Here is a 21,159-nt window from a genome sequence, read left to right on the forward strand (position 1 = left end):
CTGGAACAAGCAGCAGAAGAAAGAAGTGGAGGAAGGAAATCTCTCAGACAGACCCCCAGCACAGAGATAGATATCACTGTCACAGTCCTTCCAGAGAGCCAAAGATCTCCAGGTAGCTTATATAGTGGTGAAAGTAATGTTTCTGTCATGAATGAAGCCGGTTCTTCAGCATTACGTCATGATAAAGTTTTGTATTGGTTATCATACAAAATCAGCACACTGATTACTAGAGATGGGAACTGAGAACTGTTTTTTGTAGCAAACCGGTTCCCAGTAGTCCAGTTCATTGTGATTGTTAATCTGCCTGCCTATCAATACTTATTGGCTCCAGTTTTACTCTTTCAGAAAAGATGTCCTCTCAAGTAAGATTGAGGCTGTTGCCAAGAGCCAGGTGTCTGTTCGACGAACCCATTAAGGTGAAGGTGGAAGGGTTGAGGTCCAGACAGGCGGTCACTATGAGAGCCAGATTAACTGATGAGAAGGGAGTGGTGTTCAGCTCCTCGGCCACCTACAGGGCTGATGGCAGTGGGGAGGTCGACCTGAACAGAGATCCCTCACTTGGTGGGACCTACGTTGGAGTAGAACCTATGGGTCTCATGTGGTCCATGAGGCCAGACACCATGCACAAAAGGTTTCAAAAGACAAAGTCTCTGGAGCCTCAGTTGGTGAATTTTTCTGTGCACGAGGAGGAAGGATGGATACTGGCAGAAGAGACAAATGAGAGGGTTCTGATTGGAGATGGGGTCAGTCGGGTTCCTGTCAAAGAGGGGAACATTAATGGAGTCCTGTTCACTCCTCCAGGTACTGCAGTTGTTCCAAGCTTTCTCTCTTTATTTTAATTAAATGACAGCCCGATGAGTGTTTCTGAACACTTCTGAACACCTGGGTCTTTGACCCAATGTTTTGGGTTTCTTGTGGATTTGTGATTGTTTCCTTTGCTGTAGGAAATAATTTTAGCTTTTTACAGTGTAGTCCTGAGTTTAGTTCTTTTTACCCTGAGTTTATCTTTAATCCTGGTTCATAATTTCTTGTTTGTTATTGTTAGGTTCCTTTTTCCTCCTTGTCTTGTCCCTTATTTACCTATCGTTTCAGTAGTCTCTCTTTATCCCTTCTGTCTTTGTCAAGTTTATGTGTATTGGTCTTTGTCTCTATGTTTGTTTCCTCATCTCTGTGATATATCTTCCTCTGTCCAACACTCGAGCTCACTCTCTTTTAGCTCTGTCATGTCTTTCCATCATCAAGTTGTGTGACTTAGGCTATGTCTCAGTTCAGGGGATGCATCCTTTGGAGGCCGCATTTGCAGGCCGATTACATCACAGCGACGCAATGAAGGCTGTCCCAATTCAAGGCTTTTTCCAAATGCGGCCGACAAATGCATCCTTCATTTCCCCGAATTTGAAGGATGGGTTTGGTGTATCCTTCGTGGCCTAACCTATCCCAGAATTCATAGCGCATAACAGCAAGTTCCCATTTCCAACAATGGTGGCACATGTGTAGCTGTAATATTATTACTATTACTCTTTGCAATACTGTATTAATTAAATTAGTATTTATAACATTTTTATAATAATATAAAAATAATTTTCAAATGGGGCAATGGCAGAGGAGCACGGCTAAAGAGTTTGAAATATTACTCTTTCTGGGTCACAAAATAAACTTTTAACACATTTTCAAGCGAGAACTTCAAATATCTGCTCGGTTTATCAAGACATCACATATTTGCAAAAGTGCTCCGATGTTTTCAGAGACGTCTGTTACCCACTAGCTCGATAGCTGACGAGGTGGTCAAGGCTCACTAGAGCCGGCGAGAACACTGAACTCCCAGCACAATCGTTTCAGACCCTGTGTCTTCTGCTACTCAGGTTAAACATGATATATAAGTCAGTTAGATAACTTAATGTTATTGTTTGGCTTTTTTCAGTATTTTATTTGTTCCCAAGTAAATCTGTTCGGCTGAGATTAACGTTACAGTTTTCATACAGCTGAATAAACGACAAACAGAAAACTGATTAAATAGAAGTTTGAGATGGTAGAGAATTTATTCTAATATCATTGTTATATTTTATATAGCAAGGAGCAGACTGCTGAGTTTATTAAGCTTCACCGAGACAGCAGTGGCACAAATCTGAAGGCTAGACCATCCCACTTCACAGCCTCGCACTTCCGGCCTTCTCAGTCTTCAGAGGACCCGGCCCACGTAGACCATGAAGGCCGGGTCCTCCAAAGGATGCAGCCCCTGAATTGAGACACAGCTGTAGTCGCATCTCAATGTGTTTTCAGTTGTATTTAGATAGTCATTGTCTCATGTGCTTGGTGTTCAGTTTTGCTTCCACTGTCTAATCATTTAGATTATGCCCAGTGTTGTTTCCCAGGTGTTCCCGCTTGTTATCCTGTGTATTTAGGTCCTCAGTTTCCTTTGTTCGTTGTCACGTCATCAGTTTTCATTTCAGTCCATCTGTCAACTAGTTTAAAGTTCAAAGGGTGTCAAGCTTTTATTCAGTTATGGCTGTAACCGCTGTCTTTCTATTGTTCTTTTATTTAGTCACACAATAAAGTGACAAAGATTAGATCTTAAGGAAAACTAGAAATTAAAAATGAAAAAGTTTTTTTTTTCATTGACAGAAGAAAATTTTATGTCTACTATGTTCTAGGAGAAGGTCTGTTTCCCACTGTCTTGGATATATCTACATTGAGATCTGAGGCAAGAGCCAGTCTACTGGCTAACAAAGGCTTTGTCGTCCTCTCTATATGTGTGAGCGAAGCCAAATCTGAAATTATGCAAAAGATTCATCTGGACCACTTTAAGGAAGCAATGTATTTCTTAAAACAGCAACCTAAGGTGAGTTATTTTAATGAGCACTCGTAAGGACTGAAGAAGTTTTGCCTTTTCCAGAAACATGTATTTGTTTCTTTTTTGTGGACCCTGAAATTCAGCTGCTGGATTCCTCCAGCTAATAGGGTCCCCAAATGCTCTTAATAAGGAAAAAATAAGGAAAAAATAAAATAAGATAAAACGGTCACATTCTGAGAACATTTCTCATTTTCTTTTGTTTAGAGATTTGGATAAGTGAATTAGTTTCTCCAAACAGAAAGCTGCAGCCAGCCCAGCACAGAACTCAAATATGGGGAATTGGTCTGGCTAAGCTAACAATAAAATCAACCTACCTGTTTCTCAAAATCTCAGTAATTATTTTCTATAATCTTTTTGGTTGAACTTAAAATATGAACAATTTCATTTTTTTCTACAAAAATTAGGTTTACTACAGTAGATCAGCTTAATTGGTATCTAAAAGAATAAAGTCCAGGTACATAGCAAAAATAACTATGAACTTTATTGTTTTATTTAATTAAATATGATAATTTAAAGAATATCACATACAAAATATATTATTATGAATGTTTGACTCTTTTATTTCTAAATGAACCCTTTCATCCATAGTGGTCACTACAGTGAACAGCTATTCAAAGGCAGTTTTCTTGTATTTGTGTCAGTGTTGTTGGTATACTTGCACATAAGCCACTACATTGGACACTGATGTGTCACTCCATACCCTGCAAACCAATGGTCGTTTAATGTTACTATAGATATATGACTGTCATGCATGAATTATGACAACCTCAATCAGGATTTTTTCTCAAATATTTGTATTCATTTTTTTATGCCTAAAGATGAATAGAAACACTCAATAAAAAAAATCCTGATTGAGATTGTCATAATTTATGCATGAAAGGGTTAATTTTGCCACCAAAGGTTTGTCTTCACTAGCAATGATGCCTTATCCATTTCATTTGCAGGGATAATGAATGGTCACACTCTCAAAGTGCATAAAAGGTTTAACAAATAAAGTCAGTACTTAGTTTGAAGTGTTTCTATAAATTTTATCAGCTTTAGTTTGTGTTATTTCACAGGTGGGCAGTAAAGGAGTTGGCATAGTAGCAAGATCAAAGGCAGCAGACCTTGCACTCTCACTTGCTACCTTTGTGCCAGGTGTCGAGGCTGCAGTATGCATCAATGGCTGCAGTGCCAATGTGGGGGTTCCTCTCTATTACAAGAAACAGAAGATTCTCTCACCATTAGGGTATGACTTCAGTAAGTTTGTTCCCACTGAGTCAGGTGCCAGTATTGGAAAGTATGTTTGTGAAGACCCGCTAGCAGAGAAGAACAAGGGCAGCCTCATCCCCATTGAACGAGCAAAGGCTCATTTCCTCTTTGTGGCTGGAGAGGATGACCTCTGCTTGGACAGCAAGGCATACATGGACCAGATGGTGGAGCGACTGAAGCGTCATGGAAAGGAGAACTTTGAGAGTGTGTCTTACCCTGGAGCTGGACACTTCCTGCAGCCACCTTATAAACCCTTTTGCCCTTCTTCTGCACATGGAGTTCTTAGGTATTTATTCTCATGGGGAGGTGAACCCAAGGCACACGCAGCAGCTGAGGTCCACCTGTGGAAGAAGATCCAGGAGTTCTTCAGAACTCACCTGAGTTGTGATGCTGGACAGACTAAAACCAAGTTATAAAAGAAAAAAATAATTATAAAAACTGAGTAACAGAAAAATAAATAACATCAAATTAATTTACGACAACTTGTTAAAAATGTGTGATTCGTAGAAGAGCCATGATTTGTATGAGTATCTTCCCACTTATCTTTCAAGCTTCACTGTTTCTCTGTGTTTGCCTCAGTTTGTCCCTCCCTCAGCTGTCAATTTGTTTGTTCCTTCACTAAGTATCCTCACGTCTCTTCCTGTTGTTGTTGTTGTTAACGGTTTTATTCTTCACAGACTTTTGTTTGGACTTCTCTGGAGCATCATTTGTAGATTCATCTGCTTTCCCTGTGCACTATTCTTGAAAGCAGGTTCAACAAGCTCCAAGTCCAACAATTAACTCCGAGTTACTTAACTCAGCATTAATTCTGTTTACTCTGCATCTGACTATAAGCAGTAGACTTTGATGTAAAACATGCAAATATTGCTCTAAATGAATCAAAAAGGGGGTCGGGAGGGGATAAAATTCCTATAAGGTGAGATGTTATTTCAAAGAAAATGGTGCCCTCCCTGTACAACTGTTATTTTTAGTTGTGATTCTGTCTGTCTTGTTATAATGTTACAAGTGGGTCTGGCTTGAAAAAAGTAAGATCTAGATCAACTTTTTTACTTCCAGGAGGTGGAAACAGAAAAAAAGATCAGTAAATTATTGGTGTATCCTTGGTTGAGTCATTAGAAGGTTTGAAGTCCATCAGCTAGGGAACCTGCTTACCATGTGCAGACAGAACCCAGGTCAGGTCTTTAGATACACCGGGCCTGTATAATAAACACACTTGTCAATAGAAAATTGTACTTAGTAGTCAGTATAATCTTTTAATAATATAAGTTTGCATATGGTAGTGATAGGATGTGCGATCCTTAATAGTCTGCAAAGGCTTTGTGTGCATTCCAGAGTGCTCTGGCATTCACACCCACATCCTGGGAGCATGGGAGAGGTCTCTTGACAACACTAGTTGTATCCAGGTAGTAGTTAAATACTTTCTGCAATATGATTTTTTTTAAAGTCCTTTGCTTCAAAAATGTTAAAACATTAAAATTACTTTCTTTGTTTAAAAGACATCCAGTTTAAGGTCAAGTTTATATATATACATATAGCAGATTTCCAACAGTCCATGCTGCACAAAGTGCTAACAATGTAAAATGCCACTAAAATGAATAAAATGCACAACAATGATGAAGGAAAATCTAAAATAGAAAAAATACAGTGCCACTAAATATACTTTATTTAAGAAAGAAAATTTAGCAATTGTTGCAAGAAGACCTAGAATTTCGATTACCTTAAGTCTAAATCTGTCAGAGGCACATATAAGACTTCTCTAGAAACATGTTTGATTTGCAGAAACAGATAAAAGGAATCAGCTTTCCTGACGTTCTGTTCCTACAGTATAATGGTTAAAATCATGAAGGCCAAAATAAGTAAATATTCAGAATTGAAGACATTTGTCCTCATTCTTACTTCCTTATCATTTTCTTGCTTTCCTTGCTTCCATCATCATCACATCTAACAACTTCTTGCTCACTATCTGCATCACAAACATACCATATATAAGAATGAAGAATATTGGTCTGATCTTAAGCTGCTTAAAGCCTCATACCACTTTCCACCTTTAATGGCACAAACCACATCAGGGTGGGAGGTGTGGGATGTGGGGTTTGTAGGCTAAAAAGGAGCTGATGGTCAATCTCAGTCAATGACAGAGCTGTAATTTGACAGTGTGACATGGAATGATAGGATGTCCCTGGCACAGCAACTTTTGTCATGTTGACCTGGCTGCACTCACCCTCTTTCTAATGGTGTGAAGAAGATCACTTACTGGTATCTCTCAACTTCACCTACAAGTGCAGGCTCTTTTCAAAAATAATGAAAAAAACAAAAACCTGAGTGTTTTGTACCATTGTACGATCAATGTAAGCTGAATAAATCTGGCCAAAGAGCTTCCTGTTGTTGTTATTATATATAATATATATATATATATATATATATATATATATATATATATATATATATATATATATATATAATGTGTTAAGCCAACACATTGCCAGTCTCCCTCATTGCATTGTTCCTTTTGTTCTTCCAATTTTCTTCTTCCAATCATAAGGCTCTAATGACAGTTTTTTTCTGATGACATATGAGAAATACATGAGTCACAGCTTCTTTATTTGTCCTTCCAGTCACATTGCTGGCTTGATTTCATCCATGATCTATTAACTGATCTTACTCTTGACCATTCCTATTTCATTGCTTTGCACGTAGAAGTTGGTGCAATTTTAGTTTTCATTAGTTCACTTTCACTGTGTGTAAACTTCACCTTTCACTCTTGCTGCTTTCCTTTGCCCACAAATCACACCTATTAGTGAGTTAATCAATAACAGGTGCTGTTGTTGAGTGATGCTGATTTTGTTTTGTAACCATGGTTTGAACTTGTTATTAACTTGGTTATTATTATGTCCTCGAAATATAAAATTTTGGAAACAGACATGGAAAAATATAAATAGATGATCCAAAATGCTTTACAGGCTTACAGGCATTCAATTTCAAAGCGTGGCAAGTAGTAATATCGATACACTATTCCCTCTGCCACCTAACCCACCCCACCCCTTATCCTCTCAACCCCATTTGATAAACAGCACTTCAATTGTAAGAGTGATCCGGTGAAGCTAAAAATCCCTCTCAATAAATAAGAGCACTACTGAGGGCAGTTATGTGTCTCGGACTTCAACTGTGATCAAGTTTGTTTCATGACTTAACCCCCGAGGAAGCTTTCCGGCTGTTTTTCTTTCTTTTTTCTTTTTTTACAACTTTAACTTAACTTTTAATTTTTCTGCAATTTGAAGCTGCATTTCCAGTAGTCTTTTTATATATTATTTGAATAACAGTGGTAACACTTTACTTAAAGCTCCAGTTTTTGACACAGTTCTTTCCTTTGTTGATTTTAGACTTTTTCAGTTTTGGCATTTCTGTGGATCATCTTCTGGACTTGTCTCCTTTTCCAGGACTGCACAGCCCTCTATTGCTTATTTACAGTCAGCTTCTGTTAACACTTCTGTTTTTGTAAGTTTTATTAACATTACTTTTAAATCATTTTGACTGTGAATTGATGTCCTTGGATTGGTTCTTCTCTGCTGTTCCTTTTGCCATTCCACTGGCATGTGTTTAGGTTTAATGAGGATAATTAAAATGTTTTAAGTGTGAACCAGAAAATGTAAAAGAGAACACTGAAATGAATGTTCAGATACTAGTATAGCTGAATAGAGGAATTAAACTGACTAAAATAGGTAATTCCTCAGCTGACTGTATATTTGTACTGAATATAGAAAATTATATTAATTGAAATTATATTAAAATAGAAAATCTATTTTATTAACTGTACGAAGATTGTTTTATAATCATGGGAGGGTTTCTGATGTAAAGTTCTCATACTGATATGGGTTAATCGACAGTTGCTCAAAATTAACCAAAAGGTAGCACATTAAGACTTACCCTGTCATTCAAGCAAATCCTGTTAAACACATTTACTACCCCATGCAATATATTACATATGCAAATTTACAGCGTCTTGACAGTATTTTTACGCATTTTTTTATTTAGTTTGTCCCACTGTATGAATATGTTATATGGGTGTGGAGTGAGACCACTTTATCCTGCAAGATTACCCAATACACACTGAATTTATCTCAAGGATTTTGTAGTTTTGTTGTAGATATTTTCATACTGAATTCTATAACTGAATACTGAATGAAGATCACGTCATGTTCTATTTCAGTCAACCAAAGAGTTGAGTTCAGTTTGTTCCACTGCTCCCATTTATCTGAAAGTTGACATGTCTGTGAAAAAACCACTCCTCTAATGCTGTTTTTCTTTTTCTGGAACAAGCAGCAGAAGAAAGAAGTGGAGGAAGGAAATCTCTCAGACAGACCCCCAGCACAGAGATAGATATCACTGTCACAGTCCTTCCAGAGAGCCAAAGATCTCCAGGTAGCTTATATAGTGGTGAAAGTAATGTTTCTGTCATGAATGAAGCCGGTTCTTCAGCATTACGTCATGATAAAGTTTTGTATTGGTTATCATACAAAATCAGCACACTGATTACTAGAGATGGGAACTGAGAACTGTTTTTTGTAGCAAACCGGTTCCCAGTAGTCCAGTTCATTGTGATTGTTAGTCTGCCTTCCTATCAATACTTATTTGCTCCAGTTTCACTCTTTCAGAAAAGATGTCCTCTCAAGTAAGATTGAGGCTGTTGCCAAGAGCCAGGTGTCTGTTCGGCGAACCCATTAAGGTGAAGGTGGAAGGGTTGAGGTCCAGACAGGCGGTCACTATGAGAGCCAGATTAACTGATGAGAAGGGAGTGGTGTTCAGCTCCTCGGCCACCTACAGGGCTGATGGCAGTGGGGAGGTCGACCTGAACAGAGATCCCTCACTTGGTGGGACCTACGTTGGAGTAGAACCTATGGGTCTCATGTGGTCCATGAGGCCAGACACCATGCACAAAAGGTTTCAAAAGACAAAGTCTCTGGAGCCTCAGTTGGTGAATTTTTCTGTGCACGAGGAGGAAGGCAGGATACTGGCAGAAGAGACAAATGAGAGGGTTCTGATTGGAGATGGGGTCAGTCGGGTTCCTGTCAAAGAGGGGAACATTAGTGGAGTCCTGTTCACTCCTCCAGGTACTGCAGTTGTTCCAAGCTTTCGCTCTTTATTTTAATTAAATGACAGCCCGATGAGTGTTTCTGAACAAATACAATTGTAATGGTCCTGGGTCTTTGACCCAATGTTTTGGGTTTCTTGTGGATTTATGATTGTTTCCTTTGCTGTAGGAAATAATTTTAGCTTTTTACAGTGTAGTCCTGAGTTTAGTTCTTTTTACCCTGAGTTTATCTTTAATCCTGGTTCATAATTTCTTGTTTGTTATTGTTAGGTTCCTTTTTCCTCCTTGTCTTGTCCCTTATTTACCTATCGTTTCAGTAGTCTCTCTTTATCCCTTCTGTCTTTGTCAAGTTTATGTGTATTGGTCTTTGTCTCTATGTTTGTTTCCTCATCTCTGTGATATATCTTCCTCTGTCCATCACTCGAGCTCACTCTCTTTTAGCTCTGTCATGTCTGCTGTCATCAAGTTGTGTGACGTAGGCTATGTCTCAGTTCAGGGGATGCATCCTTTGGAGGCCGCATTTGCAGGCCGATTACATCACAGCGCAATGAAGGCTGTCCCAAATCGAAGGCTTTTTCCAAATGTGGCCGACAAATGCATCCTTCATTTCCCCGAATTTGAAGGATGGGTTGGGTGTATCCTTCGTGGCCTAACCTATCCCAGAATTCATAGCGCATAACAGCAAGTTCCCATTTCCAACAATGGTGGCACCTGTGTAGCTGTAATATTATTACTATCAGGTGGCGGGGGAGGACGCTGGACAGATCTGGTGCACCTAAACGCGTGGTGAGGGTGTGCTGGGAACGACTAGCAGAGGCCCCAGTCCGCGAGATCTTCAACGCACACCTCCGGCAGAGCTTCAACAGCATTCCGAGGGAGGCGGGGGACATTGAGTCCGAATGGACCATGTTCAGCGTCTCCATTGCCGAAGCTGCTGCATTGAGCTGCGGCCGCTAGGTGGTTGGTGCCTGCCGTGGTGGTAATCCCCGAACCAAATGGTGGACACCAGAGGTGAAGGGAGCCACCAGGCTGAAGAAGGAGTCCTATCGGGCTTGGTTAGCCTGTGGGACTCCGGAGGCAGCCGACAGGTATCGACAGGCCAAGCGGAATGCGGCTCGGGCAGTGGCTGAAGCAAAAACTCGGGTGTGGGAGGAGTTCGGAGAGGCCATGGAAAAAGACTTTCGGAGTGCCTCGAAGAGGTTCTGGCAAACCGTCAGGCGTCTCAGGAGGGGAAAGCGGTGCTCTACCTGCACTGTGTATAATGCTGGCGGAGCGCTGCTGACGTCGACTGAGGAAATTGTCAGGCGGTGGAAGGAATACTTCGAGGACCTCCTTAATCCCACTGACGCGTCTTCCGAGGAGGAAGCAGAGTCTGGGGATGAGGGGAATGACCCGCCAATTTCCGGGGGCGAGGTCACCGAGGCAGTTAAACAACTCCTTGGTGGCAGAGCCCCTGGTGTTGATGAGGTCCGCCCCGAGTTCCTGAAGGCTCTGGACGTTGTAGGGCTGTCCTGGTTGACACGCCTCTGCAATGTTGCGTGGAGATCAGGGGCAGTACCCGTGGACTGGCAGACCAGGGTGGTGGTCCCCATCTTTAAGAAGGGGGACCGGAGGGTGTGTTCCAACTACAGGGGGATCACACTCCTCAGCCTCCCCGGGAAAGTCTATGCCAGGGTGCTGGAAAGGAGAGTTTGTCCGCTAGTCGAACCTCGGATACAGGAGGAACAATGCGGTTTTCGTCCTGGTCGCGGAACACTGGACCAGCTCTTCATCCTCTCGAGGATACTTGAGGGTGCATGGGAGTTTGCCCAACCAGTCTACATGTGTTTTGTGGACTTGGAGAAGGCATTCGACCGTGTCCCTCGGGGTGTCCTGTGGGAGGTGTTGCGGGAGTATGGGGTGTCTGGCCCATTGCTACGGGCCATTCGATCCCTATACAACCGCTGCAAGAGCTTGATTCGCATTGCCAGCAATAAGTCGGACTTGTTCCCGGTGGGTGATGGGCTCCGTCAGGGCTGCCCTTTTTCACCGGTTCTGTTCATAATTTTTATGGACAGGATTTCTAGGCGCAGCCAAGTGGCGGAGGGCTTTCGCTTTGGTGGCCACAGAATCTCATCTCTGATCTTTGCGGATGATGTGGTTCTGTTGGATTCATCGGGTGAGGGCCTCCAGCTCGCACTGGAGCGGTTCGCAGCCGAGTGTGAAGCAGCGGGAATGAAGATCAGCACCTCCAAATCTGAGGCCATGGTTCTCAGCAGGAAAAGGGTGGAGTGCCCACTCCGGGTCGGGGATGAGTTCCTGCCCCAAGTGGAGGAGTTCAAGTATCTTGGGGTCTTGTTCGCGAGTGATGGGAGAAGGGAGCCGGAGATCGACAGACGGATTGGGGCTGCAGCTGCAGCAATGCAGACGCTGCAAGAGGGAGCTGAGTGTAAAAGCGAAGCTCTCAATTTACCGGTCGATCTACGTCCCTACCCTCACCTATGGCCACGAGCTGTGGGTAGTGACCGAAAGAACAAGATCGCGGATACAAGCGGCGGACATGAGCTTCCTCCGAAGGGTGGCTGGCCTCTCCCTTAGAGACAGGGTGAGAAGTTCGGCCATCTGGGAGGGGCTCAGAGTAGAGTCGCTGCTGCTCCACATCGAAAGGAGCCAGCTGAGGTGGTTTGGGCATCTGACAAGGATGCCCCCTGGGCGCCTCCTGGGTGAGGTGTTCCAGGCATGTCCCACCGGGAGGAGGCCCCGGGGCAGACCCAGGACACGCTGGAGAGATTATATCTCTCGGCTGGCCTGGGAACACCTTGGTGTTCCCCCGGATAAGCTGGAGGAGGTGGCTGGGGAGAGGGAGGTCTGGGCCTCTTTGCTTAGGCTGCTGCCCCTGCGACCCGGCCTCGGATAAAGCAGATGAAGATGGATGGATGGATGGATGGACTCTTTGCAATACTGTATTAATTAAATTAGTATTTATAACATTTTTATAATAATATAAAAATAATTTTCAAATGGGGCAATGGCAGAGGAGCACGGCTAAAGAGTTTGAAATATTACTCTTTCTGGGTCACAAAATAAACTTTTAACATATTTTCAAGCGAGAACTTCAAATATCTGCTCGGTTTATCAAGACATCACATATTTGCAAAAGTGCTCCAATGTTTTCAGAGACGTCTGTTACCCACAAGCTCGATAGCTGACGAGGTGGTCAAGGCTCACTAGAGCCGGCGAGAACACTGAACTCCCAGCACAATCGTTTCAGACCCTGTGTCTTCTGCTACTCAGGTTAAACGTGATATATAAGTCAGTTAGATAACTTAATGTTATTGTTTGGCTTTTTTCAGTATTTTATTTGTTCCCAAGTAAATCTGTTCGGCTGAGATTAACGTTACAGTTTTCATACAGCTGAATAAACGTCAAACAGAAAACTGATTAAATAGAAGTTTGAGATGGTAGAGAATTTACTCTAATATCATTGTTATATTTTATATAGCAAGGAGCAGACTGCTGAGTTTATTAAGCTTCACCAAGACAGCAGTGGCACAAATCTGAAGGCTAGACCATCCCACTTCACAGCCTCGCACTTCCGGCCTTCTCAGTCTTCAGAGGACCCGGCCCACGTAGACCATGAAGGCCGGGTCCTCCAAAGGATGCAGCCCCTGAATTGAGACACAGCTGTAGTCGCATCTCAATGTGTTTTCAGTTGTATTTAGATAGTCATTGTCTCATGTGCTTGGTGTTCAGTTTTGCATCCACTGTCTAATCATTTAGATTATGCCCAGTGTTGTTTCCCAGGTGTTCCCGCTTGTTATCCTGTGTATTTAGGTCCTCAGTTTCCTTTGTTCGTTGTCACGTCATCAGTTTTCATTTCAGTCCATCTGTCAACTAGTTTAAAGTTCAAAGGGTGTCAAGCTTTTATTCAGTTATGGCTGTAACTGCTGTCTTTCTATTGGTCTTTTATTTAGTCACACAATAAAGTGACAGAGATTAGAGCTTAAGGAAAACTAGAAATTAAAAATGAAAAAGGTTTTTTTTTTCATTGACAGAAGAAAATTTTGTGTCTACTATGTTCCAGGAGAAGGTCTGTTTCCCGCTGTCTTGGATATGTCTACATTGAGATCTGAGACAAGAGCCAGTCTACTGGCTAACAAAGGCTTTGTCGTCCTCTCTATATGTGTGATCGAAGCCAAATCTGAAATTATGCAAAAGATTCATCTGGACCACTTTAAGGAAGCAATGTATTTCTTAAAACAGCAACCTAAGGTGAGTTATTTTAATTAGCACTCGTAAGGACTGAAGAAGTTTTGCCTTTTCCAGAAACATGTATTTGTTTCTTTTTTGTGGACCCTGAAATTCAGCTGCTGGATTCCTCCAGCTAATAGGGTCCCCAATGCTCTTAATAAGGAAAAAATAAAATAAAACGGTCACATTCTGAGAACATTTCTCATTTTCTTTTGTTTAGAGATTTGGATAAGTGAATTAGTTTCTCCAAACAGAAAGCTGCAGCCAGCCCAGCACAGAACCCAAATATGGAGAATTGGTCTGGCTAAGCTAACAATAAAATCAACCTACCTGTTTCTCAAAATCTCAGTAATTATTTGCTATAATCTTGTTAGGTGAACTTAAAATATGAACAATTTCATTTTTTCTACAAAAATCAAGTTTACTACAGTAGATCAGCTTAATTGGTATCTAAAAGGATAAAATCAAGGTACATAGCAAAAATAACTATGAACTTTATTGTTTTATTTAATTAAATATGATAATTTAAAGAATATCACATACAAAATATATTATTGTGAATGTTTGACTCTTTTATTTCTAAATGAACCCTTTCATCCATAGTGGTCACTACAGTGAACAGCTATTCAAAGGCAGTTTTCTTGTATTTGTGTCAGTGTTGTTGGTATACTTGCACATAAACCACTACATTGGACACTGATGTGTCACTCCATACCCTGCCACCCACTGGTTGTTTAATGTTACTATAGATATATGACTGTCATGCATGAATTATGACAACCTCAATCAGGATTTTTTATCAAATATTTGTATTAATTTTTTTATGCCTAAAGATGAATAGAAACACTCAATAAAAAAAATCCTGATTGAGATTGTCATAATTAATTCATGAAAGGGTTAATTTTGCCATCAAAGGTTTGTCTTCACTAGCAATAATGCCTTATCCATTTCATTTGCAGGGATGATGAATGGTCACACTCTCAAAGTGCATAAAAGGTTTAACAAATGAAGTCAGTCCTAAGCTCGAAGTGTTTCTATAAATTTTATCAGCTTTAGTTTGTGTTATTTCACAGGTGGGCAGTAAAGGAGTTGGCATAGTAGCAAGATCAAAGGCAGCAGACCTTGCACTCTCACTTGCTACCTTTGTGCCAGGTGTCGAGGCTGCAGTATGCATCAATGGCTGCAGTGCCAATGTGGCGATTCCTCTCTATTACAAGAAACAGAAGATTCTCTCACTATTAGGGTGTGACTGCAGTAAGTTGGTTCCCACTGAGTCAGGTGCCAGTATTGGAAAGTATGTTTGTGAAGGCCCGCTAGCAGAGAAGAACAAGGGCAGCCTCATCCCCATTGAACGAGCAAAGGCTCATTTCCTCTTTGTGGCTGGAGAGGATGACCTCTGCTGGGACAGCAAGGCATACATGGACCAGATGGTGGAGCGACTGAAGCGTCATAGAAAGGAGAACTTTGAGAGTGTGTCTTACCCTGGAGCTGGACACTTGCTGGAGCCACCTTATGAACCCTTCTGCCCTTCTTCTGCACATGGAGTTTTTAGGTATTTAATCTCATGGGGAGGTGAACCCAAGGCACACGCAGCAGCTGAGGTCCACCTGTGGAAGAAGATCCAGGAGTTCTTCAGAACTCACCTGAGTTGTGATGCTGGACAGACTAAAACCAAGTTATAAAAGAAAAAAATAATTATAAAAACTGAGTAACCCTCCTCTTGTGTTAGCTTTCTGTTATCATCTCTTATGTTAACGGGTCAGTTTTGACCCGTGAATTAAATCAGTTATAAAATACACTAAAAACAATAAGTGATCATCCAATTTATTTCCCATCTTTTGGTTATCATGTTAGGCTTCCTTATCCATGAAAATGTTGGTTTTAATGCTTTTGGTGTGGGCCTGTGGGTCTTTTTTTGTCACTATACCCCTCGATTTCAATTGAAAAAAATTGTAAAATTAACCTCAAGAGAATCATATTAATAAATAAAAGGTTTTTGTGTTACCTGACTATTACTGAGGGGTATAGGACACATCTTTTAAATAAATCTGTTTTATTGATTTTTTTCATTTTAAGATTAATTACTAAAATGACATCTATGGTGTTACGGGTCAATTTCGACCCATAGATATTTACATCAAGAAAAGACAAAAAAAAATTGTTGTTTTTTAGCAGTAGACCTTTAATATAAACTGAAAAAAAGAAAAAGTCCACTCCTCCTTTCTTTTGGTTATAGTCGTGGGTAATTGTGGGCTTTTTATCACTTCCCAATGATACAGCTACATCTTTGTGAAGTTTCCTTTGTGAAGTTCTTGTCCGAGGTCATATCTGGTAAAAAATAAAATAAAATATTACAGCTGATATTGTGATCCTGCAGTCATATCGAGGACCACACATTTTCATTGTTTCTTCTCAGGGGTGCCACTCACAGCTTTGACTGTGAAAATCTGTACATTCCAGCCATAGTTGGTTTTTGCATCACAGGCTTCCCAGATTTTTCTGCCGTATTTTCCTGGCTTACTGGGTATGTATTGCCGGTAGGGGCATTTTCCTCGAAAAGTGGACAAGACGTTCATCCACTGTCACCTCTGGCCCTGGGATGAACATCAGGGGAAGAAGCTGCACCCATCTCTCCCAGACATCCCTGATGGGAGCAAGCTTGTCAGACCTTGGTTTGGTCTCTCTGTTGTCAAATCTGAGGACTCCTGAATCAAAATGATATCAAATGTGTGAAGTGACATTGTTGCCCAGAAAATGATCAGATGTGTCTGTGTCTTCTGGATGATAGTCCACATTGTCTTCCTCCTAGAAACCTGCCCATCTGAATATCTATGCTGCTCTGTGTCCTCTCCTTCATTTTCACCAAAAATATGATGCAGAACTTGGCTCACTGTGAATCTTCTTCTCATTTTTGTATGCTGCAAATTGTAAATGTGCACTCTGGAAGTCAAATGGCCACTCAAATGAGTGAATTCTTGACATGTCCCATCTTTATTTTGTTTTGTTTTTGTGCAGGTATACTGCAAAAAACACGCAAAATAAGAATCCCCTAAAGCTCATATGATTAGGAGAGGAGCTTGCTGTCAATGTTTTAGCTGACAGTGCACTTATAATTTCAGTTTTGGCTTTAATTATTGCTTTATACTCATAATATTATACCTGGGTCGAAACCGACCCTAACAACACAAAGGTCATAATTTCAACTAGGGCATTTTATAATTTAGTGAAAAGATTTTTTTTTGTTTTATTTTGTAGAAATAGAGGTTCCTGACAAAGTCAAAAAGCCTTGATACAATAAACAAATGTTTGTGATTTGTTTTATGCATTTGAAATTTAAAATGGGTCGGTGCCGACCCTAACACGAGAGGAAGGGTAACAGAAAAATAAATAACATCAAATTAATTTAGGACAACTTGTTAAAAATGTGTGATTCGTAGAAGAGCCGTGATTTGTATGAGTATCTTCCCACTTATCTTTCAAGCTTCACTGTTTCTCTGTGTTTGCCTCAGTTTGTCCCTCCCTCAGCTGTCAATTTGTTTGTTCCTTCACTAAGTATCCTCACGTCTCTTCCTGTTGTTGTTGTTAACGGTTTTATTCTTCACAGACTTTTGTTTGGACTTCTCTGGAGCATCATTTGTAGATTTGTCTGCTTTCCCTGTGCACTATTCTTGAAAGCAGGTTCAACAAGCTCCAAGTCCAACAATTAACTCCGAGTTACTTAACTCAGCATTAATTCTGTTTACTCTGCATCTGACTTAGGGGCGATTTTAGCCCAGTTTTGGAGGTGCTTCAGCACCCCCAAAATGAATCAAAGCACCCCCAAAGATGTCTTACTTTTTTTGAAAATATTTGCTGTTTGTGGGACACACTACTAAAAGTATAAAAAGCATACAGTACTTGATTGAGATGGAACATTTTAACAACAAAAGTATAGATAACCCCTCCCCCCTCCCAAAATGGTTTGTTCCAGCTCGGCTCTCTCCTACTTGCTTTAGCGCCGTTGCTGCCAGAGCGATGGTGGCTGAGACGCAGCGGAGCACAGGTGGAAGTGCCTGGCTTAAAACAGGACATATTAGCTGCATTTAACTTTCAGTTACTCTTTATATAGTTAGGTAGGAGTCAGACCATGTTTCTTTTTAACTAAAAAACATTACACCAGGTAACCTGCTGTGTTGAAAATAGGGCTGCCACGATTAGTCGACTAGTCACGATTACGTCGACTATCAAATCATCGACGACTGATTTAATAGTCAACGCGTCGTTTGAAGCTTTGTAAGATCACAAAAGATGCAGGAACAAGTAGTAGAATTTAAGAGTGTAATAACGGACTGAAACCGAAGATGGCAGCACTGCATGTACAAGGATGCCAGCTGCCGTTAAACCCCGAAGAAGAAGAAGGAGCTGTGTCCCAGAATTCATAGCGCAGTCCAGCTCAGTTTCCAACAATGGCGGCAGCTAGTTAGTTTTAATATTACTCTTATTATTCTTTCTGGGTCACAAAATAAACGTTTAGCATATTTTCAGGCGAGAATGTAGCTGTGTAAACCTCAAATATCTGCTCAGTTCATCAAGACACCACATATTTTTAAAAGCGCTCCGACGTTTTCGGAGACGTCTGTTACCCACTAGCTTGATAGCTAGCTGAGGGCAAGGCTCTCTAGAGCCCGTGAGAACACCGGACTCCGGCAAATCGCTTTCACACCCACTGCAGTCTTTCGCTACTCAGGTTAAACATATATAAGTCACTTAGATAACTTAAAAATGTTATTGTTTGGCTTTTTTTTAGTATTTTATTTGTTCCTGAGTAAATCGTTATTAAACTTCACCGAAACAATCTGCAAATTTCATTCAAATTTAATAAACTATCATCTTGTCTTTATTTTTAGTTAGCACATACCTTAAACACTTAGAACTGTAAGCTAATGATAGTTATATGAGAGCAGATGCATGCTGGTGCAATAAGCTGTACGCTGTACATCCAATGGATGCATGATCTGATTAGTCGACTAATTGCAAAAATAATCGGTGACTAGTCGACTATCAAAATAATCGTTTGTGGCAGCCCTAGTTGAAAATGTGTTTTCTGACGATGTTTGCTCTTTAGTAAAATTAGCAATATTTGACTGCCCTGTTGATCTCATTGAAATGTATACAGCCTATTTAAAATCTAAAACTTAACATTGTCCGTAGCCTGCTGTTGTTACCACTGTCCTGTTTGAAATGTAATGAGAGAAACTGGTTATTTTGCCATACGTGCATGTGCCGATATTGAACCCAAGGTACTAACTAGCTAACTGACTGGATGCCCATTAACCTTATAACTCCTGTTGTGTGTGTGTGTGTACAGATTGTCAGTCCAAAGAGGGAGAGAGGAAAGAGGGGAACATGAGGACAAAGTACAAGATCAGGAAGTACCAGGTAAGAAAACAGACAGGGAGTACTAACAGGCAAAACAGTAACTGTTTAACTGGCAAAGAAAAAGAAAGACAAACAACTAATTTTACTCATACAATCTGGAAGTTGTGTTCTCCCTATATTAAAGCTGCTACACAGAATCTGCAAAACAAACTGGGTTGTCAGTCCTGGCACTACATTACCATATTGAGCTTCAGTCAGAGGAAGTCACGGTTGCCAAAGACTTTATAAAGCTCAAGAGTGAGGCTGGTGCCATTCCAGATATGTTAACATTGTACAATCTTCTGGATAATCAGATCTTCCCCAAACTGAAAACTATTATTCAGGTTGCCGAAACAAACCCAGTTAGCAGCTGTAGCTGTGAAAGGTCTTTTAGTGTCTTGAGTCAGCTCCATACCTGGCTGAGAAGGACCATGGGTCAAAGCAGACTCCAGCACCTGGCTGTGATGTCAGTTGAGGAAGAGATGCGTGAGAGACTTGACCACCAAAATGTGATAGACAGATTTACCAACCTCAAGGTGAGGCGACATAGGTTAAAAGAAAAGAAAAAATCTGCAGAGCCATAGTAGTATCTGCAGTAAAGATCTTTTCATACATTGTATATATTGTACCAAAGGCCAAGTGTCTCCATTTTCTAATAATATTTTGTATATTTCAAGGACTCTTCTATTTTTGGAGTGTATTTTGTATGTATCTGTATTGTATTATACAGACACTTTAGAAGTGAATCTCTGTCCAAAAAATGCACACAGTTTACTTTTTACTCACTATGAGCATCATTTATCATTTTCCCCCAGTAATTAAGGTAAGGGATTATATCGTGTTTTTGGAATAGCTGCCATTGACTTTATCATTGCATTTGGAAGAATTCCACCGAAAGTGTTCCCTTCCAATTTTGTTCATTGGTGGGAATATGGAGGTTGGAATCTGAATTCCAACCTAAAATCATTGCAAACAATGACCACCAGGGGGCATAGCATGATTAGGGAAAGGTTGGGAAATTTGGAATCCTTCCAAATTCTTTCTCTGGGAGGGGCTCAGAATCCCCAGCTAATTAGTGAAGTATAACTATAATTCCAAAAAATCCACAAAGTCAAATTTAAGTTTATTCATATAGTACATTTAAAACAAAAACAATTGACCAAGGTGCTGTACAATTAAGATAATCAAAATGAATAAAAACATAAGAAGACATGATAACAGTTAAGAAAAAGAATTATAAAATTAGGTTTGAGTAAGAAATAAGAGAAATAAAAGTAGTACAAACTCATTCTGATTTAAAAGCCCAAGAATAAATGTGTTTTTAGTTCCTTCTCTTCCACTGCTTCCAGCGCTCCAAAGTACTTTTAAACCTGGCAAACGAAATCATTTTATATAGATTTATTATTATTCTTTCACATGGCCCGGCGATATGAGGCGCTAATAACACACTAACTACAGATCCCATAATGTAGCGCTGCAGCCTCCTTGCCGGCTAGGCTACATTTCAGAAGATGTTTTTCACCACAGCAAAATCACAAAGTGAAGCTGTTGTGAAAGAAAATTTTATTGTGGCAGAGGAGAAAGCCAAATCAGCCCATTTATCACTCTGAGGAGCTGAATAATGAAGGTGTGCGATGTCTTGTGTCCAGACAAAATGCAGATTTTGGCAAATGACAAATTTGGCAAATGTGAGCCTGAGCAGAAATACGATTGCTGATCGGGTTTGTGAGATGGTCACTGATTTAAGAACACAGTTGTGTCAAAGAAGCAAAGACTTTATTGCACACTCTCTTGCTGTGGATGAATGTACAGACTTGATGGACATTGCACAGCTGGCCATCATCTGTGGAGTGGAGTACAATTTGCAGGACAAGGACATTAAATCGATGCACTGGACAACGACAGGAAAGGTTTTAAAAATGTCTGTCAAACTGTAACCGACATGCCCTGGGACAAACTTTTTGGACTTATAATAGATGGAGTGCCGGTGTTATGCGGTGAAAAAAGTGGAGTAGTCAGCAGGATGTGAGTAAAGATGCAGGAGGTTAACAGACTGGTTAACTGGTTAACAGAATACTGCATCATGAACCAGGAAACGCTGTGTGGTAAAGTCTTGAAAATGGAGAATGTAATGATCACCGTGACACAAACCGTAAATTTTATCCGAGCTAAAGGTTTAAATCACCGTCAATTTCAGTCTTTTATGTGGAAAATAGATTCAGTTTGCAGACATACCTTATCATATAGAGGTTCATTGGCTGAGTTGGGGAAAAGTTCTCAACAGAGTTTTTGAGCTCAGCAAGGAAACCTGTCAGTTCATGGACATGGCATGTATGACGCG

At 40.6% G+C, this 21,159-nt stretch overlaps 2 protein-coding genes across 5 annotated transcripts in view; both read left to right on the plus strand.

Moving 5' to 3' along the window:
• LOC148103660 (acyl-coenzyme A thioesterase 2, mitochondrial-like) overlaps positions 1-6,476 on the plus strand; it is a 139,268-nt gene extending 132,792 nt beyond the window's left edge. For all 4 annotated transcript variants that reach the window (XM_087832702.1, XM_087832712.1, XM_087832715.1 and 1 more), the window contains 4 exons: positions 14-112; positions 346-801; positions 2,652-2,839; positions 3,910-6,476. In XM_087832702.1, coding sequence (XP_087688828.1) covers positions 14-112; positions 346-801; positions 2,652-2,839; positions 3,910-4,518 — 1,352 coding nt within the window. In that variant the 3' untranslated portion in view covers positions 4,519-6,476. The remainder of the gene's footprint in view (positions 1-13; positions 113-345; positions 802-2,651; positions 2,840-3,909) is intronic.
• A 91-nt stretch (positions 6,477-6,567) lies between these two features.
• Positions 6,568-15,782, plus strand: LOC148103666 (acyl-coenzyme A thioesterase 2, mitochondrial-like). Its single transcript, XM_087832750.1, has 5 exons — positions 6,568-7,597; positions 8,423-8,521; positions 8,755-9,210; positions 13,255-13,442; positions 14,495-15,782. Exons 3-5 carry the CDS (start codon positions 8,760-8,762, stop codon positions 15,101-15,103), a joined length of 1,248 nt encoding a protein of 415 aa, XP_087688876.1. The 5' UTR covers positions 6,568-7,597; positions 8,423-8,521; positions 8,755-8,759; the 3' UTR covers positions 15,104-15,782.
• The last annotated feature ends 5,377 nt before the right edge of the window (positions 15,783-21,159 follow it).

Source organism: Neolamprologus brichardi, chromosome 3, assembly GCF_056152115.1.
Source record: "Neolamprologus brichardi isolate AB-2024 chromosome 3, ASM5615211v1, whole genome shotgun sequence".
Taxonomy (NCBI): domain Eukaryota; kingdom Metazoa; phylum Chordata; class Actinopteri; order Cichliformes; family Cichlidae; genus Neolamprologus; species Neolamprologus brichardi.

Coding starts and splice junctions, on each gene's coding strand:
- LOC148103666 (XM_087832750.1), top strand. CDS start 8,760: ATGTCCTCTCAAGTAAGATTGAGGCTGTTGCCAAGAGCCAGGTGTCTG. Junction 9,211..13,254: donor AGTCCTGTTCACTCCTCCAG/GTACTGCAGTTG, acceptor ACTATGTTCCAG/GAGAAGGTCTGTTTCCCGCT. Junction 13,443..14,494: donor TCTTAAAACAGCAACCTAAG/GTGAGTTATTTT, acceptor GTTATTTCACAG/GTGGGCAGTAAAGGAGTTGG.